The sequence below is a fragment of the Nomia melanderi genome, chromosome 2, assembly GCF_051020985.1.
Source record: "Nomia melanderi isolate GNS246 chromosome 2, iyNomMela1, whole genome shotgun sequence".
Classification (NCBI taxonomy): Eukaryota; Metazoa; Arthropoda; class Insecta; order Hymenoptera; family Halictidae; genus Nomia; species Nomia melanderi.
The window spans coordinates 854,402-879,003 of record NC_135000.1 but is presented as its reverse complement, the minus strand read 5'-3'; the positions used below and the strand labels follow the sequence as shown (position 1 = coordinate 879,003).

At 38.7% G+C, this 24,602-nt stretch overlaps 2 protein-coding genes and 1 long non-coding RNA gene across 3 annotated transcripts; all 3 read right to left on the bottom strand.

The window, feature by feature from the left end:
- Window positions 1–287: 287 nt before the first annotated feature.
- LOC116425963 (protein I'm not dead yet) lies at window positions 288–9,138 on the bottom strand. The gene is made up of 8 exons (XM_076364871.1): window positions 8,986–9,138; window positions 7,739–8,119; window positions 3,510–3,571; window positions 3,089–3,401; window positions 2,859–3,001; window positions 2,047–2,141; window positions 1,398–1,681; window positions 288–916 (listed from the first exon to the last, which is right to left on the bottom strand). Exons 1-8 carry the CDS (start codon window positions 9,136–9,138, stop codon window positions 629–631), a joined length of 1,719 nt encoding a protein of 572 aa, XP_076220986.1. The 3' UTR covers window positions 288–628.
- Window positions 9,139–12,154: 3,016 nt separating this feature from the next.
- LOC143176904 (uncharacterized) lies at window positions 12,155–19,619 on the bottom strand. The gene is made up of 2 exons (XR_013001432.1): window positions 19,479–19,619; window positions 12,155–12,384 (listed from the first exon to the last, which is right to left on the bottom strand). It is a non-coding gene; the product is annotated as an uncharacterized LOC143176904 (long non-coding RNA).
- A 1-nt stretch (window position 19,620) lies between these two features.
- Sidpn (bHLH protein similar to Deadpan) lies at window positions 19,621–23,817 on the bottom strand. Its single transcript, XM_076374325.1, has 4 exons — window positions 23,392–23,817; window positions 22,285–22,483; window positions 21,877–22,104; window positions 19,621–21,721 (listed from the first exon to the last, which is right to left on the bottom strand). The coding sequence occupies exons 1-4, from the start codon at window positions 23,535–23,537 to the stop codon at window positions 20,462–20,464; spliced, it is 1,833 nt and encodes a 610-aa protein (XP_076230440.1). The 5' UTR covers window positions 23,538–23,817; the 3' UTR covers window positions 19,621–20,461.
- Window positions 23,818–24,602: the final 785 nt, after the last annotated feature.

Genomic DNA, 24,602 nt, shown 5'->3' with positions numbered 1-24,602 from the left:
CAATTTTCGAAAATTATGTTTATTTTAAATACACTTACTTTTGTTCTTTTTTACTTTTCAATTAATAAAATATTCCTGTGATAAATTTAATAGTTTTTCTGCTATGTTTTATTTTATTCTCCAATCTTTGTAAATTTCAAATAATATTTTACTGAATGATTTCTCATTCTTCTAATGCAAAATAATATCTATTTTACAGCACATTCACATTTTTGTATTTTTCACTCAATTCAAGGTTTCTTATATATTGGGACATATTACATCGATTGTGAAATCAATATTAAAAACAAATCTAGAGTAAAATATCTACATATGCTCTTTTCTTACAATTCACAAAATTTGTCAAGAATTTTATGAAATTGAAGCAAGCAAAGTTTAAAATATTTTACTATCCCTTGATTTTATAATGTACTCTTATTTTCTTTAGTAATTTCAATTCCTTAGAATATAAACTATTTGACTTTAAATGAACAATACTGTCTGTTATTCTTTCATGTATTTATTTTACACATTCCTGTTAAGTTTTTAGGTGTATCAATCATTTTGTGATTCACGGTAAATACCGAATAGGAGAAAGTACAAGGTAAGAACAAAAAAAACGAACGTTTCTCAATACAGTACTTTCAATTCAGTTGTGCTTAGAATTTTCGCCGGACTCTACAGTTTCAGCAGCCCATGACGGAAACTCGTTGGCAGAGTAAATCCAGGAACTCCAAACGAAGAAACACATACTTTGAACCAGAAGTGAATAGATGGATGGTCCGCAACCTCCTATTATTAACCACTTCGTCGGAATCCGGCCCATCATTGATATAATAGCGTTCGGTGGTGTACCAACTGGTAACCGAAAGGAATAGGAGCACATTATAGTTGCTGGTATCATCAAATACATAGGGTGGATCTTCATTGCTACAGACTGCGAGAAACACAACCATAATTGACATACTGATGAGGTTGCACGATTGACTAGTGAAATACTTTAAGTTTGAAATAATTTATATTAGGGAAATTCCGGGTGAGATGGCTCGATTTCATATAGATTTTCAAATTTCTATATTTTCAGTTGTTTTTAGTCGTTTCTATTCTTTCTATTTGTATTTATTTTTTTCTATTACACATTAACCCTTCGTGGTCAAATATGGTCTCAATGACGACTTCGAGCTTTCCTGTCTGAAATCGAAAGTTGCAAATAAGTAACTTAATTATTTAAATAATGAGAGTTTGATACGTAGTTTCTTTTTTCTAATATTTAAGATTTCGAAACATAACTCAATTTTTTATGCAAAGAGGTTTCAAAGGTTTGAAAAGTTCTCGTCCGCAAAGGGTTAATGATATTTATGGTGTAATAGTTCTTTTAAAAAAGCGAGTCATCTCTTCCACGCTTATCCTATACCTACCATTTGAGCAATGACAGGTAGGGTAATGTTTGCGATACCGACGTTCGAAGTGAATTCCGTGATCGTACCAATAAACATGGATACTAGGATAAGTATCAGCGGAGGCGGCAAAACCCGCAGCGGCATAAGAGCGTTGCCGATCGTTTGGGCCAAACCGGAAGCGATGCTGCCTTTGGATATCGCGAATCCACCGCCCAAAAGGAACATTAGACTCCAGGGCATTTCTTTTTCAATCACGTTCCATGTGATTAAACCTTCCGAAGACCTTTTTGGTCTTTTCGCAGCTGCGAATGCAATTTCAATTAATAATTAACATGGCGTAACTCGTCAATTAAGAGTACGTTTATAGCGGAGTTGCGATAGAAGCTAAGAGAGTTGTGCGTCGATCAGAACGACGATAAAATATCTGCCTGTGGTGCGTTTACAGTGGAGCTACTGAAAGTTGCTAAAGTAATCATGATTACCGTTGAGCGCCGAGAAATGATATATCATGAAACAAATAGGGTATAAACGTGACTTTGATATATTGTATTAGAATTATTAAACGTAATTCTAAGCGTCGTTTTCATTATAAAACAAAAGCATGTATTTGAGTATCGCAGTTCTGCTATAAACGTATCTTTACCAGTAGAATATTGTTAATACTTACGATCACTGTTATAATTGTAAATAAATTTGGGATCTTTTGGGATGAAGAACATCAGGATGGAAACAAATATAACAGGTGTCGAGTCCTGAATGTTTCTATTAATTTGTGTAAATGTTAGTTCGTTAGAACAAATGGCGAGACACTATGTATAGCAGGGTTGTCCAACCTTTTAGCTTCTCTGAGCCTCATTGGAAGAAGATGGATTGTTATGGGCCATAGATAAATTAATAGCATGTTTCACTTGTATTTGTATTATTGTTAACCCATTCGAGACGAGAGTTTTTTTTTAAAGACGGTACCCAGATCTCGAAATCATCATTTTCATAATTACCATTTATTTGTTACAATTCCAACAATTCGATTATGGGTAACTCTTTTTAGAGTTTTAGCTTGAACCCAATACAAGTATTAATTTTTGCACACCTTTGACATTTACCATTTACCAGTAAAATATGCTAATTTTTCACAATTCACTGACAATAGAAATTGATGATCATCACACACACGGTGTGTAATTCGTTTCTGTCTAGGAAACGCGTTACACACGTGGAATTGTAATTCGTCTTAAATGGGTTAATGAGTCTTTTAGTCACAATCTCAAAGTTTGTAAGTATATTTTTCGTTGGGCCGCATTCACAATCGTCTTGGGTCGCGGGTTGGACAAGCCTAATGTATAGGATAGGTATAGTAACAGTGATATTGTGGATATTCACAGATAAAGACGAAATTAAAAATAGGAGAAGTAGGAGAATGTTAAAGCGGGTCCAAAGTTTTGTCGAATTATGTGACAGTGGTAAAGAAAGGTATTTAACATGTCCGTGATTGCCTCGGACCATCCACGGATAAAGCCGGGTTTACGGAATATCCAAAGCAATATACAGGTCCCAAAAAGAACGGCGACACCGGTTTCATGGAAAGTAATGCCGCCCAGGTCCTTGTATCTTGCTTGTATCACCTGGAGTGCATAGCAAAATAACGATAGAGTACAAGAATAAATACAAGCGACCGGTGCACATGAATAGATATTAAAGCTTTTCATTACTCGATTCGTAATTGCTTCACCTTCCTCTCCGATGGTCGCCAATTGTGCGTCCCTGCTACGCGGTCTGAGGAATCCAGTGAAAGCTATGCGAAGATAAAGCCAAGTCAGGAACGAATTGATGACCATTTGCGGGATATTAGCGATCATCCATTGCGTGAAGTTGACGCCCTCAGCGGCAGGGAAAGTGCTCTCGTATATCCCTTTGAAAGTAAGATTGGTGCCGGTGCCCACTAATGTTCCCGTTCCGCCAAAGGTAGAGCAATACGCCGCAGCCATTAAATAAGCCTTGGTCAGATTCGTGGGCTCCAGTTCACTATGATTTTTGTCGATTTTTGTTCGTTTCCAAGCACTTTTCAAACTCTGTTCTCTCCTCTCGCTCTTATACTCATCCTCCTCTCGGTCACTATACTTAGATACTTACGGTTCCTCTTCTGGATCCTCTGAATCAATCGGCGCTGTATCGAAGATCTGACATAGTCCAGCCTATATGTACATCGCATGAGAAACAAGTGGAATAAGTATCTTAGCTAATTAACCGTTTGAGTACCAACCGGCACTATCGCACTTCTCCGTTACACTGCCTAACACGTTGACTGCCACGAAAAATTTCAGCGTTTTATGTGTCATTTTTTCTTTTATAATGAAAATAAAAAGAAATGATTTGCAATTATTTGGTATTACAATTCTTAAGTTACATTATTATCTATTTATTTACACGGTTGAACATTTTTCTTGGATGTCAGTTATCCTACGAGGTGTAATTATTTTCAAGTCGTTTGGAAGCTTCGGTCATTGGTGACCACCGTAGTAGTCAATTTGTTAACCGTTTGAGTATCACGCGCCGCTTTCGCACTCTTTAGATTTCATGTCGAAAAAACTCAGCGCATTTGAACAATACGGACAACTGACAGCGTACTCAATCTGACGAAACGCTCAACTTTTCAGACGCATGTACGTCGCATCGCTACCTTTTTTGCATACAAGTAATCCAAGTAATACATTTTGTATTTCGTTGTTACCTATTATAAATTATCATATAAACATAATAGTATTAACATAGATTAAGACAAGCGTTATCGCGCTGCTTAGCTTTTCTCAATATGAAATAAAAGGAGGGCTATCGCGCCGCTTGGATCTTTCCGCGACCCATTCAGAAAGCACTATTGCGCTTTTCGGCTTTTTTCGACCGTGTTTTTTTAAAAACCTCTGATACTCAAACGGTTGAAAGTGCCAGTCTATCGGTTCGTAGAATCAGATGAAGCTTATTTATTTGTTTTCCTTCTAATTATTCATTCTTATTTTTATTATTACCCGCTTAGAACTGGAAAAATGTAACGATCGCGCTATTTAAAATTTAAAATTTGTTTTTGTAAAAATAGAAAAGCGTCGTTCAGTCTCTGAATTAAAATGAAAGAAGTGCGTTCACGCCGCTTGGTATTTTAGTTTTTCAAAGGGTTAATTAGTTTATCAATTGAATTAACCCTCTGTAGGTCCATGTAACTTTGAAGTCACACATCAGTATATTGGCATCTTGTTGATTTATTTCATTCTGCACTCAAAGTGGTGAATAAAATTAAGTAATCAGTTAACTTAAACTTCTATACACTCAGGCGTGAAAGTTTAGCGTCATTATAACGTGAAAGTTACGAAACATATTCGTTTGATGAAATTATTGAAAGTATTGAACACATTGTTAATTTGTATTCATATGTGGATATTTATAAATTTTGTACTGCATAGATTTTGTTATAATCGTGAACAAAAATTCGGCCCATAGAGGGTTAAGATGACAAACCTGTGCTGTGAGAAGTGTTCAAAGTTTCCGGGTGTAAGCAGTCTGCATTAGGAATTGTTTCCCGACGTTTCGCTAGCATTACAGCTGGCATCAGCAGGGGTTTGAGGACTCATTGATACTGGTTAGCCAGAATCAGTGCTTCCTATTTAAGACGTTCAATGCCGCACGATTTCGTATAACAAAATACACGACATGGAAAAAATGCGCGTTACGTTGGCGCATCCGATGCCACACGATAACGGAGACGTTTATTTCAAGGCGGGGATGTTTGCTGAGTAAATGACGACTCTGGCGGATAATGAATAAAAGGAAATAGATGAATCTTTCAGAAACTGTATGGGGAATTAATTGTCTTATCTATTTTGATCTTGAGATTTCTCGTTGAGTATTTGATTTAGTGTGAATCCAGCCGAAAGTGATTGATAGCGTTAGCTACCTTATTTTATGGTTCGATTCAAGATGTTCTATGTACATTAGAAAAACGACAATTTCATATGCAACAGATAAATGAAAATATGTAGTTACCGTTGCAGAAATTCGCTCGGAATTAATCTCACCCGATGAACGAAGTAATTAAGGGGACGATAAAAAAATATTGAAGCCTCTCGGACCTGTTCTCCGTTCGCCGGACTAAATGAACTCATAACAATATAATGTTAAATCATTTGATTGAATTGCACTACTATTACACGTTCATCTAGCTGAATGTCACAGCATTAGATAGCATTATTTATAATATAGGAATTTTTTCAAATAATTGTCGTTTAATTGAGTGAACTATATTAAGTCGATTTGGTTGGGGGTCACCGGTGACCCCATGGCATTCAACGTGTTAAGCATACCTTACTCGGAGTTACGGATGGATGTTCACCAATCCGGTGTTTTTCATTGGTCAGCTGATCAATTAAAAGTTGGGAGTATGGTGGTCCAACTTCGGCTAAGTTGGTAACCAGAGTCCTTGTTGTAATCGTTGAGACGTTTCAAGATTTCTAGCATTTCTCTGTATTTCCTCTGATAGAAGCCTGTGGTTATTACTATTATTTTAACTCTTTGCGCTCGAAAAGTGACTTTCAGTCACCACTAGATTCGATATAGCAAAATTATCGTCTTATACAAGGTGTGCACACTATTACTAGCCAGCGTTTTCCTTGTAAATAGTAAATATTAGAAAAGAATGAAAGAGGAAAAAGTAGTACTGTTTTTTATACGCAACACAATGGCGTATGACTTTTTATGTTTATATTATTTTGTTAGATATGAAGGTAACCTTCATTTTTTTTTAAATAGAATGCTGTGTATTTTTTATGTCATATAAAAGCGTGTGTCTAGACGAATTGATCCGTATGCAGAGTGACATTCAAGGTTATGCAAGATCCGAAATAGAAGAAACATTTTGAATATTTCATACCAATGTATTCTTTATTGGTGAAGCTATAGTAAATGTTCAATGACTTTCTTGTACATGAATGCACATTTCGGCTCTATTAATTACATTTTTGATGTTCGACTGTTCAAGTCGTTTACATCTCTGGGCAGTGTATCGTAAACGAACGCTTTAATAGCACTCCATAAAAAACAGTCCAGGGGTGATAAATCTGGAGATCTTGCTGGCCACAAGACAAGTCCGTATGTTCCAGTCCATCGGCTTTGAAACATGTCGTTGAGATAATTTCTTACGATTCTGCTATTATGTGGTATGAAATATTCAAAATGTTTCTTCCATTTATGACCTTGCATAACCTTGAAGGTCACTCTGCATACGGATCAATTCGTCTGGACACACGCTTTTATGTGATATAAAAAATGTACAGCATTCCATTAAAAAAAAAATGAAGGTCACCTACATATCTAACAAAATAGTATAAACACAAAAAGATTACATACTCCATTGTGTTGCGTATAAAAAACAGTACTACTTTTTCCTCTTTGTATAGTGCATACTGTATAGTGCATCAATGTGTAAAATATTGAATTAAAATAGCTTCGTTTCTTAATTTACAATACGTTTCCACGTTTGCTATTTTCGAAGAATGTTGTTTATATATCTCACTGAAAAATGTTGCATATTTCTAGGAAAGAACTTCCGAGTGCAAAGGGTGAACATTTTCAAACAGAATTTTGTGTCTCATGGTTATCTAGTGTTCGGCCACGGCTGATCGCGTGTATCCCAATCCGTAGCAAGATATGCTTAACCCTTTGCCCTATAATTTATTTTTTAACTGTGGTCGATACAACTGTGTAATTAACTTCATCGTTAATTATTTATTAGGACAAGTCAAAATGTTACTTATTCTATGTCTACGTTCACTCCAAAGGTTAAGGATTGATAATAGAAAAGTAATATTTAATCCTTTGCATTCGAGAGGTGACTCTCAGTCATCACTTGATTTGATGCAGTAAAACTATAAAATTTGATATTCAACATTGAACTGTGTAATGCATTCATGTGTGAAGTATTGGTATAAAAAAGCTTTGTTTCTCAATTCACTTGCGATTTCTCTTTGAGTTAATTTCAAAAAATATCGTCCGCGTCTAGTTAGAAAATGTTGAGTATTTCTAACGAAATACTTCCGAGTACAAAGGGTTAGTATATATTTGAAAAAGAATAAATAACACGTAGATTTCTGAAATTCAGTTTAAAATTTTCGTCACGAGTCTGACACGACATTGCAGATCAAGGGGTTAAATGGAAGGCACTGATTCCGGCTAACCATCATCAGCGAGTCCTCAAACCCCGGGATACCAGCTGCAATGCTAGCAACACGTCGGGAAATAATTTCTAATGATCACGGCTGACACTCGGGAACTTTAAACACCTCTTATAATATTCCTGATTGAGAAAGCCTCAAACAAACCTGTTCCAGTTCATCGAGAATGGCGAATATGATCGGCACCATCATAGCAGTGGCTGCAGTGTTCGAAACCCACATGGATATGAAAGTGGTGACGGCGCAGACACCGGCGAGCAGCCTCGCGTGGCTGCAGCCGACCATCTTCATTACGCCGAGGGCGATTCTCAGGTGGAGATTGCTATGCTGGATGGCCAGTGCGAGGACCAAGCCACCTATGAAAACCATTATAGTGTCGTTCATGTAACAGCTGCAAGTCTCCGCCGTGCCTAACACCCCCAACATGGGGAACAGCACCACAGGCAGGAGCGATGTGACTGCCATAGGAAAGCATTCGGTAATCCAGTATCCACCCATTATCAGTATAACGTACGCGCATCGGATTTGCTATGGAAGACGTGAAATAAAACAAGGTATTATTTGCAACCCTATTTCAGTCGCGCATTGGCTAAATCTGTTTACACTAGGGTTACGGACGTTTATTGTATGGTGTATTCTATTGTTCCTAGAAAAATTGATATTCATTAGTCTGCATCTGGGAAATTAGGGATTTAAAAATAGACTACTAGGATACATATCCGCGTAAATGTATCGATCAAGACCGACACGAACATTTACCCACTAACGTTTATGAAATTCAATATGAGTCAAATTGACCGCGAACCTAGTGTTAAACTTACTTTTTGAATTTTTTGTAATTTTATAGTTGAAACGTTGAGTTAATTTTGAACTCCTTATATTCTAATATTGTAATTATAAATTGTCTTGTTAGCGGAGTACCAGGAAATAACGAAAATTCTTTCAGCCATGCGAGAATTGCAATAACTTTACATATTCGTTAAATTGAAGTTACATCTGTAACTATACAGTAAAATATATCTTATAATCTATATTTGATTTTCTCTTTAAAGGGAGGGTTTAGAAATCAGTGTATAATGTTACATTACCTTCCTCTATCTTTATTTTATGGAGTTAAATAATTTAGCCAGTTCAACGGTTTAACCCTAAACGTACCACGTGTTTTTATAACGAATCATACCACGATGTGACTCTTAGTCACTTATAAGAATAAAAGGAACGATTAAAACGTTATTGTTTTTGTTTATAGGGCCAAAATTTTTAAAGCCCAAAAAAACTTTTGGAAATGCAATATGAAATAATGAAAAAATTGAAGTAAAAAGTTCAAATGTGACTCAAAGTCACATCGTGGTCCGATTAGGGTTAAAAACTGTGTCAGAATAGTTTTCACGTACCGGATCTTGAAAAAGGACAACGAATGGTGCCAGGAAAGTTGCCCACGTTACGGCGAATATTATTTTCCAATATATCTTGAGAAATCGCATTGTCAGAAGCAGTTTACTCTCCGACGATCCCTCGTCTTGGTCTTGTCCTGTTCTAACAGCCATGTTTCATTTGATATTTTTCAGGTTTTTGAGGTTTACGCGTTTGTTAGGATATTCTGCAAACTTTCGTTAGTTTTCCGGTGCTTTTCTTGATGTCTCGTGGTAAATAATAATTGTCACGATGGATGGTTTGCTCATTTGTATAATACAACGCGAATACATGCGTGCATATATATTTGGCTTACTTCCCTCTAATTATTTTACATCATTTGTTGACTTCTATTTGCATTTCAATATATTTTCGTTGAATTTGCTGTCATGTGACGTTGTAGTTTTTCTTTCGATCTGTATTATAGATTCCTTCTGTGACCATACGTCACTGAAAGAACATTTACCATTAAGTGGTAACGTAATTTACTGACGACACGGGACAACGGATCATTCGAATTGTTATCCAGCTATTCACCCTTTGCACTCCAAAAATTTGTCACTAGAAATATTCAATTTATTTTTATGAGATATAGATGACATTTTTTTAAACTAACTTAACGAGGAATCTATTCACAAAATAAGGGGAACAATGGTATTTTATTTCCACATTTCACGTATCGACAGATTACTCAAGACTTAATGTTAAATACGAAATTTTACAATTTTGATGCAGCAATCGAGTGGTGACTGAGAGGTACCTTTGGAGTACAAAGGGTTCAATTTCAATATTTCACTTTACTTCCAAAAACCTGTCAAATTCTTTTGAACTGAAATTACACATACCGCTTATTTTTATATAGAAATAATGTGTATGAAAAGGATTTTCGGCAATTAGAAAATTAACACACAAAATTTGGTAGCATAAAATCTAAACAAACACTGTATACAATATCATTTTTTATCTGCGTTCTACAATACCAATACCGTAAAAATTGTTCTGTGGCGCGTATCTTCATTCAATATATTTATTTAGAATGTTCACCAAATTATAATGTTGAAATATTTTTATCGACCAACTTCTATGACGACTTGTTTCTAACTGACTATTTTCAAAAAGAATATCACAGATATTAACAAGAGAATTTTGAAATATGAAGTTAAACAATTTCTGGCAACAAATATAAATTGACTTTATCTACAATCTACGTGACCGACACATCTGATACAGTTCCAGCTCACTAGCAGATTCTACGTGAATAGAATTGTAGCCAATGTGTCGGTAATGTTGGTTTCTACTTGTAAATAAAGTAAATTTCTGTTTGTTATCAAAAATCGTTTAACTATACATTTTAAATTCTTTTGTTAATATCCATGATATTCATTTTTGTAAACATTCAGTTAGAAACAAGCCGTCATAGTAGTTGGTCGATAAAATATTTCAACATTATAATTTTGTGAACATTGTAAATAAGTAATAAATTGAATAAAGAAACACGCCACAGAATCAGCTACTGAACTATATAAAACTGCAACCGCACATCTCAAATCTGCGCTGAAGATATACAGGGTGTAACTAAATTGTTACGTACAAATGGGAGGGCGTGTACAACTTACTAAACTGAGCGAAAAACCTCAGTGAACGTGGGTCCAAAAGTCAGTAGTTTCCAAAATAAAAATAGTTTTAATTTAAGAAAAAATATATGGGGACCGAATCAAGCGCACCGAATTATGTGGAAAAGTATCAGTGATAGAAACAATGATGCTGATGTTTTGATAATTGTTTACAAGAAAAATTTCTTGTTTACGGTTTGGAAACGTCTGAATGTCGGCATAAAAAATATGGGGTTCTATTTAAGAATTGTGACCTCTGCAGAACGTTACAAGGTCACCTCACGGTGAAATACCTCTCACCGTGACATGTAGTGTTTCATACCCTATAACTTTTGTTTGACACATTTGTTCGTATCATTGATACATTTCGAGATCATTCGGAGTTCTTGATTTGGTCCCCATACATTTTTTTTAAACTAAACCTATTTTTATCTCGGAAACTATTGAGTGTTGGACACATATGTACTGGGGTCTTTTCACTCAGTTTAGTGAGTTGTATACGCCCTATTATTTGTGCGCAATTTAGTAACACCCTGTATATAAAATATATCGCTAACAACTTTAATCCTTTGCGGTCCGAAGTGCTTTTAGCTTCTCGTTTTGAGGTTCACATCGACGTTATAATCTGACGCTCTAATTATGTATTCAAGAATACTTGGGAATCACTGAAATGGTACCTTTAAATGGCACAATTTTGATACTACAAATGAACGTAGAAGAAATGGTTAAAGTAAGTTGATGTTGCAATAAAATCGAATATTGAATCTGACTCGACATAGGATTGCTAAGGGTTAATCCTTTACACTCGATAATATTTTCCACTATAAATATTCATTGCTTTCTACCGCAATATTGACGATACTATTTGCAACAATCATAAAGAAAAATCTTACATAAAAAAAGGTGACAACTATATTATTCCTATACTTCATACGTTGGTACCTAATACAAAATTGAAAATCGAATTTCTAAATTTATAATTTAACTATATCGAATCATATCGTGACTGAGAGTTGCCCTCCCCCCCCCCCCCCCCCCTCCGAGTGCAAAGGGTTAAAAAATATAATACTGACACGTTGGAAAGCTAAATTGGTACGATAGTGATACCTGTTCTCATCCAGTCTTCAGTTTATCATTATTTCCATAATAGGCCGGAAGTAGAACTAAAATTTTCGTTGACTCGTTCGAAAATACCTTCATTTCACAATAATGTGATACACATAAGTCAGCCACGAAAGTCTGCATAAATCGGCAAATTCTAAATATTTAAAAACAGCAATTGGAATAGTCAAGAATGTGTGACATTGATAATGAACATGTCACCTCGTTGCAAGTAAACTCTTGTTAATGCTATTTCTGCCTCGTTTTTTGATTGTTTAGGACCATTTTCATCGGAAAAACTTTTATAATCCATTAATAGCGTCACCACCTCTGTATTGTTAACGACAAATAATACAACAACATCGTTGTTGACCGCCACGAAAAACATCAGCGTTTAAAAGGAAGAATTATTATTTTTTGTTATTACAATTCTTACGTTACGCTATCGTCTAGTTATTTACATTACTGAACATTTATATTTGACATTAGTTATAATTATTTTTTTGTAATTTGTATGGTCAGATCATCGGCCATCGGTGACCCCTGTGGCAGTGAACGTGTTAAGAAACGTCAGCTGTGCGTGGCAATGTTGCCTTTAGTGGGTACTGACCGATGACCTAAGGGGAGACGAAATCGATGGAGAATGGCGCCGGACTGCAATATAAGCTGAAAATCAAATTTTCGTTGTAATTTATAATGACGTCTTATAAACGCTATTAATCGACTAAAATTATTACCCCGACGAAAACGACAGAAAATTGCACATACATAAATCAGATAATAACGTAGGCTATACATTAGTACTGAAAAAATAAAAGGGATTGCTATGGAACTTCTAAAAGAATGCACAATATGTGCATCGGCTTCTGTCGAATATGAAAATTAATTATCTGGAAACTGTGAACTCTTCTATGGAAAAAGGATTTATTCTTTGTAATCTGAATTCCAATCCGAAATTGGAAAAGATTCTGTAATTAAAATGTTCTACTAGTAAAAGATGAAAAACTTCTAAAGAGTATAGTTCTTTATTTTTGTTATAATTACTTTTTTCAAATAACCTTTTAGAATTTTATAGTTAATAAGAATAGTCACGCGTATAAAAATATAAATTATCGTGTATGTAGAATAATTTGAAAAACAAATGCACGTGTAAAAATACTTATACTTGTGGATCAGTGAAAATCGCATTCCTTTGTATATTGTATATTATATTCAATAAACGCTGTTTATCGTACAAACATTCACAATAGAAATGAAATGTACAGGGTGATCCATAAATGTACATTCATACTTTAGGTCGTAAATGAGCAGATACAAATAAATGAAAAATGTCATACGAACACTGAAATATTCGATATACTTTAGTGCACCTACGATACACTGTAGTGTTTTCATGTTTTGACTAGTGTTTGCAAAGAATAGTCATTAACCCTTTGCACTCCAGAGACGCCTCTCAGCTGCCAAATAATTTGACACAGCAAAACTATAAAGTTTGTATTTAACCCTTAACGGTCGAGAGCTTCTTTTGTAATGCTCGACCATAAGATGTTATATTATGGTAAATATTCTTTGGCAGTGCGTGATCAACAAACCAATGATGTAATAAATTGCAATATTTGGTAAAGAAAACTACAGCGATGACAAATAAATGAAATGAAAACTAAATTCTTTTCGTGTCGCCGTATTGGAGCCTTTCGTTTTCTATGGGATAAGTGTTATGTCCCCGTAGCGGAGCCTTTCGGGTTAATATTAAGGGTTTTTATTAAAGGGTTTAATTAAATTAATTATTAAACTTTGTATAATGCATCAATATACGGAATACTCAAAGAAAATAGTTTTCTTCCTCAATGCATGTGCGATTTCTCGTCTACTCAATTTCAGAAAATATCATCTGCATCTTATTAGAAAATATTGAGTATTTCCAGTGAAAAACTTCTGGAGTGCAAAGGGTTAACGCGAATTTAACGCAATTTCAAAGTCAACAAAGGAATACATTTTCGAGAGAGTACAGGACTCAATGTTAAGGAGTGCAGGTGCATTTGTCGAAACACTAAGTAAATGTAAGTAAATTTTGAATGTTCCTTTTTAAATTTATAAGTTGAAAATTCATACGTGTAAGACATAAAATCGTAGGAAGACGTTTAATGTTTATGTGCACATTGACCACCTGAACTATGAACATGGATTTATGAGTCATCTTGTATGGGAAATCCTACTGACAGGACTAAATTCAAGCAAAACATCGACATGATGTTGACATTAAATATTCTTTAGTATTAAGTATATAAAATAAATAAATAACTAAATTGTTTAGTATTAAGTATTTAAAAACATAAGCAAATTGTTTAGTGTTATATAGTAAAAAATAAATAAATAATTTGTTTAAAACTAAACATTAAAAATAAATAATAATTTCGTAGTAAATACTAAACAAAATATGCAATAACATATATAGCGTCTGTAAGTAAATACGCATCCCAAGTTTGTAATTTAGTTAAATAGTGTCACACCTTCCTCTATAGATGGCACCGCGAGTTTATGGTGTTGCTTTCTTTATCGAACGATTAAAAAATTAAATAATAATTCTAATGGGAATGAAAAATAATTTCCTAATGCAATAAATTTTAATACATAACTAAGTAATACCCTAGAAAGGCAGTTTTAATCTTTTAAACGTTTTAATTAATTTTGAAAGTGTGCATCTATGTGCTTAATTATCTGTAAGTATTCTATTCGACAAAAACAGAGTAAATGCACTTGTCGCAAAATTAAAATAAAGTATAGAAGTACAAGTAGAATTAAAACAAATGTTAATTTAAAAAAATGTTTAACAAAAGTTATGTTTTTATTGTTTAAAGATTCACTAATACTATTTATAGAATTGAAAGTGTGATTAATTCATAAGCGAACAAATAACAAATACTTTGAATTAAAAATATTTTTATATTATACATTTAGAAAAGGAGAAATAGAAATTCAAACTTTCATTTGTTTTTAGACAATAGAATGATATTCTCGGTGGAAGTTACGAATTAGAATAATTCGATCTATCATTGTATGTACAAATTCTATTTCACTGTTTCCTGATTGCTGCGTTTAGTTCGTTATTATACTAAAATTTATTGAAATTATGAATATCTTTCTTGTTCTACCTAAATTATACTTGAAATAGCAAAAAAGAATATTTTTCCTTCAAGACAAATATAGTCGTCATTAAACAACAAATTGCCATCTTTCCATGACGAGTATACTCGACGTTAACATGAAAAGAGTTAATGTTCATTATTCAATTCTGTAAACGAGACGAGTTCTTCGAACACGTATAAAACAGTTGAATACTAATTAAAACAAGTAAGAAGAAGAAACTGTGAAGGGACATTTAATATGAGTTTCTTAAAAATTTAAGGTATTAATCTGACGAAGCACGAGACCTTTTAATAAAAGTCATGGTTACACGAGTGACTCAGAATTATAGTGACCCAACTCCTATTTTTGAGTTCTCCAAAAAAAAGCTTTTGTGAAATTCTTGGACTAATTAACACTAGAACTATCGAGTACTTAGTATGATTAATATGTAATTCTTATAAAAATTATAACAATGTATCGTTTTTTATTTCATCGTGTACTTATTACAGTACTCATATGAAGCTATTTATTTTTAAAATCACTTCGTGTGTATATTTAACTGTTTTAAGGTATCAATAGTGGCGAAATAAGAAAACTAAAACCCACCATTTTGAAGATGCTGTAGTTCTAGTATTAAATACCAATATTGCAAATACTGATACTAATAATTATTAACATTGTTTATATTACATTGATACTACATCGTTAATATTATTATAATATTTTCATTACATTGTTGATATTATTAACACGTTGGATGCCGAACGATGCACAGAGTAAAATGCACAAAATAATAAGAATATAGGTAATATTAAATTATTTAATTGAAACGAGTTATTATTATTACAAATTTATCTTGTTAAATGTCACCAGATTAGGCAGCATTATTTATAACATAGAAATGCTTCTTCATAGGAATCATTATAGTAATTCGATTTTAGTGGGGGCCACCGGTAACCCCAATGTCATTCAACGTGTTAATAACGTTCACTTTTTATAACATAATAACATTCACAGTTCTTTCCCTTGAGAACTCAGAAATGGGAAATTTGATTCCAGCTCAGTGTTATTTTAAGCCACTCGTTTATAAAAGAAAAAATAAATGGTAAGTTCAATAGCAATCGAGAAAAATGTTTACCTGTGTCGCTTTCTGCCAACGGTAACAGTAGAAAAGTGCGAGAGTGACTTAAGAGTTAGACAGTAATGAAGTAGCAAGAAAAAACACGAGAGAACCGTGCCGTTAGGAGAACAAAGAGATCTTGAAATGACATTGAATGGTTTTTCTATTATTGAATGGGCGTCTGGAAGAAGTGCCTTTGTTACAAAATTTGTCAAAAGTTGCTTTTTGCAGGAAAAAATACAAAGTGCGATGTAAAGAACGTTTCTGCAAAGGTTCGTTTCTTAATTATTACTTTCGACGCCAAAAATTAAATTGAATATAACAGAAAAGTGACATTGACAACTGTTTTGAAAAATGACTTATGTTAGAAATTTCATTCGGCGTATCAGGACCTAATAATAATTTACCGATTTTCTAGAAAAATGTATAAAAAGTACTTGTTTCAACTTTGTGTTTTTAGAAAGTAATAAATTACTTTTTAATTATCGTGTTATTACTCTTATTGGTGAAAATCAACAGATAAAAATTGCATTTGAGACATTTTTTAAGTAACAAATAGTTTCGGAAATTATTACAGTTATAAATTAAAATGGAACACCCTATATATGCCATGGACATAAATATTTTCTACTTGCATTTTACTTAATATACTCATATTCGTTTGTTCATTTATATTCTGTTGAAACAAATTATTATGCAATAAAGGAATCACATTAATGCTAAAATAATAAAAGATTAGATATGGGTCAAATATGACCCGGCATAAAACTTTTCCGAATTGTTGACCCTCGGCATTTCGAGTTAACACGTTGACTGTCACGAGAATTCCGAGCGTTTTATATAATATTACTTATTCTTGTATAGCAAAGACAAATGCCATTAGAAATGATTATTAACGCGTTAAATGTCGTGTCGCTTACCGAATTGCTTGAAAAAAATTACAACATGCAAGATGACTGCTGACGACTAAAAATATTCAATAACGTAAATAAGTGAACAATAGTGTAATGTAAGGATTCTGATGGCAAATAATTAATAATTATTCCTATTTACCCTTGCTACGAGCAAATAAGTGTTGTGTAAAGTTCGAAAAGTTCACGATTCTCGTAGCGCTTAACGTGTTAATGATTTCATATCACAGTTCTTATGTTCCACTATTATCTAGTTGTCTACTTACTTTAACACTAACTGTACGGACACTTTTCCTACCGTAATTAGCCAAAAAACTGGCTACAAAATAGAGTTGACAAATTAGATGATAAATTTTTCTCAGTGAAAACAGAAACAAAAGGAAGGATGAAAATTGAAAAACCAATTAATCGGACAATATAGGAATTGGTATGAAATTAAACGAACAAAAGAAAACGCAGAATTTTAACACTAGAACTAAAGTCAAAACGACTGGTTTCAATTTTTTTTAATACCTTAAAAACATTGAATATTCTACTATGTGTTTCTATTTTTTCAATAATATTTCAAATTTACAGAAAAATTGGAGACTGTAGTACGGTTAACGGAGTATCCTAGTGTGAGCGATCAAAAAGCCGATTCTTCTTTATTTGTCGTGTCGAAAGTATAACTCCTTAACCCTAATCGGATCACGATGTGACTTTGAGTCACATTCGAACGTTTTACTTAAATTTTTTGATTATTTTTAAAATTTGGGCCCTATAAACAAAAACAATAACGTTTTAATCATTCCTTTTATTCTCGTAAGTGACTGAGAGTCACATCGTGGTGTGATTCGTTATAAAAACACGTGGTACGATTAGAGTTAAAAGTATGTTTTTGACATTTCATAATGAATTTCGGGAAAATAGTGAAACTGAAGATTCTTTTGTTTGTAGCGGTCACAGGCTTGGTAACGACCCCTTGAAACTTTAAACGTGTTTTCCACGAAATTATATTTTTTTACGTGCTTGATGGTTTTATAGCAGAATTGTCGCTATAGTTGGTATCGCGACCTCTAAGAAATCTTAGAATCTTCTCGTTTCTTATTATGTTAAAACCAGAACAAAGAATTTAAAAAATCAAAACTTGAAATTCATATTGCCGTCATGTTTTTCACATATCAAAGATAATCACAGTTCAGCACAAACGACCGGATTCGTGTCAACCTTATTCCAACTTTTTATCACGACTTTCTTAAATGTCACGTAATTCCTATAATTATATGTACTTTCATTTTGAAAAAATATATATCATATAGTTTAAACATTCGTAAATATATCGTATAAAATATCAACAAAAAGTAATGTTCAGATGTGAAATTGCAAAATAAACATAAAAGCTGCCGCTGAAAATGGGAGTAGTCCGTTAAGGGGGGAATCTCCTGTTATAGCAGTAAAATCGACTAATTTTTTGATATTGTGTTTCTTAGGAAATTATTACTTAGAAATGTTCGTTTGTTTTACAGGTACAAAGATACATTTGGAAACTAGAAAAACGAACAATTTTGTAATCCATTTTTAATGAATCGCGGTTTCATTGTTAAATCACTATTAAATTAATGTTATAATAATCATCAAAAAAATCTAAAAAAAATAAAAATATTTGTTAAAGTTTAGTTTACGCTGGGATTACAGGTGGAGTAAATCCAAAGGGAAACCCACTTTTGTTAAAAGAACGATCACACCACAAATGTCATTGATATGTAATGAAAGAAAATAACATTTTTAAAAGTAAATATAATATTTAATATATAAGGATAGTTAACCCCTTGCCTTATAACAACGTGTCAGACTCGTGAAGATTTTCAACATGATTTAACAGACATAAATATTACTCGACTCGTTCGAGTTCAAAGTAAATATTATTCTTCCGTAATCAATTATCATACTTAAGAGCAAACACATAAACATATAATGTACCTGCAACTTTTCTCATTTTCCAATGAATTATTATTGACAAAGTAGTCGTATCGATCAGAGTTGATGAAGAAATCATAAGGCGAGAGAGGCTAGACGGGCCTATGTGCAAGGTTCAATATACCACATTTAAAACCATAGATATTTGATAACGTAAACGAGATTAGGTCATCTCACCCGAGAGTACCCTGCTAAGTCCCGACAAAAACGATAAAAAATCCTAAAAAACCAAAACAAGAAAATATAGAAAAACTACTCGATTCCACTGCTACAGTAATAGATTCCCTCGTAAGTGCACCCTGAATCTACCTTTGCCAAAGTGTCCGCAAACAACGTAGCGCGTACAAGCGCGCCCAGTGATGAATCGCCGATAGAAACGTACACGGTGAGACTAGAGATTTGATCAGGGCATAGGATTGAATAGCGACGGAATACGATAGAAGAGGCGAGAGGGACTAAAGAGTGAGTGGCGCCGAGAATACTCGCGTGTTTCGTAAAAAGAAAAGCGCGAAAGTTCGGTGGTTGTCTCGACGTAACAGGTGGTTAAACTGCTGTAAAACAGCTACAAGGTTCGGGGAGGTCAGGCTTTGCCGTTCGGAGAGAGTAAAGTCGGAACTGCTATTACTGTTGTTACTATTATCACATACCTTTCTGATGCCGGCGTCGGTCGTGAATCGATTATCATCATCATCAGCGGCAGCAGCAGCACCGGTTCGACCATCAGCATCAATCCAAGAATGGTTGCGCGCTGCTAGCGGGAAGCTCGTGGCGGGTTGAATCAAAGACATCTCTAGTTCAGTTCATTTTATACAATTATTTTCCAGTTTGCTCTAAAGCCTTCGCCGTGACCGGGTGTCGTACAACGGAACGAAGAAGTAATAAATTAATGGAACGTTTTGTACATTTTCCCTAATTCCCCGTTGCGCCCTTCGCTAACGCAGCTCGCGAACGCAGCTCGCGTCGCGCGCTCGGTCCGGGTGCACGCGGTCCTGACAACGCGAAGAAAAGATCCTGAAAACGAATCCGGCTGTCCCGGCGGAACACAGGAGAGGGACGAGGCCAGAAGGCAGCGGTGCAACCGAGAAAAATGTAACGGGATCGGTATGTACACATACACCTATATTACAGATATTTGTAATATATTATAAATATATTAATTTATTGGATATATTACATATATTTATAATATATTCAATGAATCTAAGTACGTCGAACGAGGAATTCGAGTTTCGCGTTACGCACGCGTCTCTCCCATACAAACTCTCCACGTGTTCGGTGTCTTAACCATTCCCTTCGCACTGTCTCGCACGCGTATACACCTAGTTAACATCAAAATAAATCTATACTCGTCGAGGGACTATGTACACGACAGCAGGATAACGTGCTATGCGCGATGCACTCTCGCGGATTGCATTGTGCAACGTCTCGATAGGGGTAGCTCGCAACAGCTCGAAAAGGTCCCGGCAGATTCCCGTGTTCGGACGTCGCAAAGGTTCGAGTCGGGAGGTTCGAGAGTCGTCGACGCTTCGGCCGATCAAAAGTTGCAAACTCTCCCCGCGTCCGTCGAACGAATCTTAAACCCATTACCGTTGATCACTGTTCACAGGCTCACAGTTTCACGGATCACGATTCACCAAGGCCTCCACATTCCTTCCTCGTCCCTGATCGGCTGCTGGGGCAGCGGAGACGGCGAGCCGATTCCCGTGACGAAGTCGCTGCTGCTGGCGTGACTGGACGGTCTGTCTTCGTGCGGGATGGTCCTTTCCGTTGCCAACCGGATCGCGAATTGCTGCTGGTGCTGTTGCTGCTGCTGCTGGAGACCGTGGTCCGCGTTGTTTCCGAGGCCGAGCCTGGCCGCGCCGCAGCTGGTCTTCAGTTTCTTCGAGGTGGTGGTGAAGTCGAGCGGTTGTTCCGGCTGGTCGAGCCTCGGGCTGTTGCTGGGCTTTGGGCCGGGCACGATGCTCGCGGCGAAAGTGGAGACGGGGGCGGATGCGGAAACGGAAGCGGAGACGGAAGCGTTGGCGGACGTGGCGGTGGCGGTGGCGGTGGCGGTGGCGACCGCGACAGCAGCGGCGTTGGCGGCAACGGAAGCCGCGTCCTGCCACTCCTGCATGTCCTCGTGGCTCCTTTTCGCGAATTTGTCCGTAGCTTTGAGCAGGGACATGTTAGTGGCTGCCCAGATCGCGGTGGGCGGGTTGGGGCCGATGCTGATCCCGTTCGCAGCGGCGGCCGCGGCTAGTTGCACGTAATGACTAGGAAGCAGGAAAACGACTTGTCCATCGGGCAACCTCGAGGGTATCACTTGCACAACCGACAGCATGTTCGAGTTCTGTTGAGAGCCGGTAGCTTGATCGATGATCGGTATACCGGTGGGAGCTGGAGGAGGCGGGATAGGGGGCGGGGGCGGCGGAGGTGGCGGCGGAGGCGGAGGTGGAGGTTGCGGATGATGATGAGGATCGAGAGCGGCGGGGTTGTGCAGTTGGCCGAAGGCAGAAGTCGGCCGAGCGTTGCCGCTGCTACCGCTGCTGCTGCTGTTGCTGTTGCTGCTGTTATTGTTGTTTTCGTCGCCGGCAGTAGTGCTGCTGTCCGGCCTGGCTGGCTCGACGTCCGGAATCTCGGCTTTGATCAAGCCGGCCGGATTCAGAGCTGTACTACAGTGCGCGGTCGATGGCACGTGATGCTCCAACGGACCGGGACTTCCCGCGCCCGTCACTCGATCCGTCACGCTTCCGGGACTGCTGCCTAATCCGCTATCCGGCCTCGAACCCAGATCCAAGTCCAATTCCGACACGCAACTGTCCAAGTGACGCAGTAGCCTCTGCTTCACCGCTGGGTCCATCGGCGTCGTGTTCCCGGTGATTATGTCCGGGGCATCGAGGTATCGACTTACCTGCAGCATCAAAGGAAAATCAGACGCGACCGCTCGCCGGCACGGATTTCGATTTCGTCGTTAGCCCGTTCGCGAGTATACCACGGGTAATTATCGGAAGCACCGGCGAAACCGTGTCTATTCTCAGATCCGTTTCACACGGACGGAACACGTACCTCCCTCGAGCAATCTTGATAACCGGCCTTGTACCTCGATAAGCCCGGCTGAGCGAGAGATCGTTGCCTCTGCAGATGACGAACCGTCAACTCCAAAATGTCAGCCTTCTCCAGCTTACTGTGCTTCGTGTTCTCCAGCCGGGCACTGTCGAGGATAAGCGCCTTTAGCGCCGCCAACGACTGATTGATCCTCGCCCGTCGTCGTTTTTCCATTAGTGGTTTGTTAGCCTGGAACGTGGTAACGATACTGAGTCGAATACTAGCCGAACAGCTCTAACACCGACGATCCATTGTTCTCTTGGTTCGTCATCGGTGAACGCGGTACAGGGGAGACGAACGGGCTCAATGGGAACAATCGACAAGCAAAAAGACTACTAGACGAAAGGATTCGTAGGTAAGTCTACTCACTCGACGACCGTCCGGATGCTTAGGGCTCGGGCTAAGACTAGGACTGGGACTGGCTGCCGGACTGGGTCCCTGGTGCAGGTTCTGTTGAGATTGATGATGGTGATGATGATGTCTGTGATTGTTACCGGCCGATTTCTTCTCCTGATGCCTCAACGATTGAAGACGAGCGGTCATCTTAGCAGGCCGCGTAGGCCCTTGGCTGTAGCGATAGGAATGGAAATGGTGACGATGAGCACAGTAATCGTATGAACGACAACGATAACAACGTTAACAATGTCGTCGGCGACGTCGACGTCGACGGCGGCGACGACGACGACGACGCTGACGACGACGACGACGGCGGCGACGGCGACGGCGACGGCGACGGCGACGACGACGACGCTGACGACGACGGTGGCGGCGACAGCGACGGCGACGGCGGAGGCAACGGGAGTAGCAACAACGGCGGCGGCGATAAGGACGGTGGCGGTGGCAAAGTGGATTTCAATGCCCAGAGTAACCGGCCTGACGTAGCCGAGGTACTCGGCATTTCGCGGTCGAGACAGCTGCTACGTCGCACGAAGTTGGTGTGATTCCAAATTTCTTATTTCACTCGGCACCCGCGAGCTACTCACTATTATCGTCGCCCGGTTCCCGTTTCCCTCTATTCTCGTCGTGCAAGCGCAACGCGACGGAACAAAAGCGAAAGCAACGGGCCCCGTTTAACATGCACGTTGCCCCTATCAGCTGGAACTCCCCCGTCCCGTCTTATTCTCCACGCAGCGAACACGTTCCGCCCCACTCTGTAACAACCTTCGAGATGAAAGCGCGCGCTTTCCACGCGGTCTATGCACGCGATTCTCAATCAATGAACTTCCAACTATAAAGTTTCCACGCTTTCACTGGCTCTCCGCGTAAAGTACTTCCGTGCACCGAACTCCTGATCACGTGGCGTGTCACTCGTCTCACTCATAATCACGAATTCATTGTCCGCCGTTTCGCAACACGCGCTCGGGTTCCTCGGCTCCCTTCGAGAGGCAGGCTTCGCCGAACGCGGCGCGATCCCCGAGGCAACGCTTCGGGAACGCGATTTACATAGGACTACTTCGACAAGACTCTCGAGCTAACCTCTTCACTTCCCGCCGGCCCATCGGTAAGAACGGCGAGCTTCCGACAGCGTCTCGTTTCCCATGATGTACCTTGCCGTTCAGCGTACCGCGTCTCGTGAACACGGGGACACGTGAAAGAGGCGAAGAGCATCCTTCTGGTAGCATGTAGGTACCGTGACACACGCGCGCCGCGAAACACGAGTCCCGTCGGATCGCGGGGTGGAGGAGGAGGAGTCCACAGGATGATCCTAAAAATATAATGATTCCCCGGTCGGCGTCCGTGGCCGTGGACAACGGAGAGAAACAACCGCGATCCTGGGAACCGGCTTTCCTCGAACTTGTTTTCGGCCGCGAGCGATATCGACCGCGTCCTCGTTCGACGAGCGACGGTGACGGACTGCGAGTCGGCGAGCGGTAGCTGGCGGCTCTTCGCAGAGATTCGCGCGTGTGTGAGTCGTAGGCGAGAAGCCGGGGCCGCGCGGAGGATCGCGCCGCGGTTGGTCGTGCGTGAGGCGGGGGTCGGTTGGTGGCTGCTTGCCAGAGCCGCTGCCGTCAAGGGGCCTAGAGGGAGGATGAGGTTCGCTTGCCCGCTCACGCGCGCCCTTGCCTGCGGCTACGTGCGCTTTTCTCTCTTTCTCGTCCCCTCCCCCCGGCCCCCCGCCGCCTGGCCGCACGATCCCTGCCACGCTCTTCTCTCTCCGTTCCGCGCGAGGCGTGCACGCGTGTCCGCCGTCTCTGGCGAGTAGCGGCCAGCGAGTTTCACGCGACCCACCTTGATCCCCTTCTTTCTCCGCTATTTTCCTCTTCTCCTCCTCCGTCTTTATCTATTCCCCGGCGACGCTTTATCGCGTCAAGCCTGCCGAACGAATTTCGGTGACCGCCTAACCGAGGCAGCTCGTCGCGTCTCCCGACGCGAGACTCGGATCCCGAGAATCGTCGAGTTAGCCAGGGTAGCCGGCCAGGATCGGTTGAATCGGTCAATTATCCCGGCGATCGATGAAGGTTCTAATCCGGGGGGAAATTCTATTTTACGTCGTAAAAACGGAAACGCGATCGCGACGCGGTGGCGCAGCATTCCCGCTCGACGATAAATTTCGCGATAAATTGGAAGCATCGCGAACGGTATATACGGGGACGTACAGGGGAAACTATGGGAAAGATAATTTCGTATGATGGCCGTTAAACGATGACTATCGTCCTCGTCCGCGGCATCGTCCTTTAATCAACTTC

Excerpts from the sequence above, each read along its gene's own strand:
- LOC116425963 (XM_076364871.1), bottom strand. The coding sequence starts at position 9,138 with ATGGCTGTTAGAACAGGACAAGACCAAGACGAGGGATCGTCGGAGAGT. Across the intron at positions 8,120-8,985 it reads TTGTCCTTTTTCAAGATCCG|CAAATCCGATGCGCGTACGT; the intron begins GTACGTGAAAAC and ends CGTCTTCCATAG. Across the intron at positions 3,572-7,738 it reads TTCTCGATGAACTGGAACAG|GCTGGACTATGTCAGATCTT; the intron begins GTTTGTTTGAGG and ends ATGTACATATAG.
- Sidpn (XM_076374325.1), bottom strand. The coding sequence starts at position 23,537 with ATGCTACCAGAAGGATGCTCTTCGCCTCTTTCACGTGTCCCCGTGTTC. Across the intron at positions 22,484-23,391 it reads GGCCGGCGGGAAGTGAAGAG|CCAAGGGCCTACGCGGCCTG; the intron begins GTTAGCTCGAGA and ends CTATCGCTACAG. Across the intron at positions 22,105-22,284 it reads AGCATCCGGACGGTCGTCGA|GCTAACAAACCACTAATGGA; the intron begins GTGAGTAGACTT and ends ACCACGTTCCAG.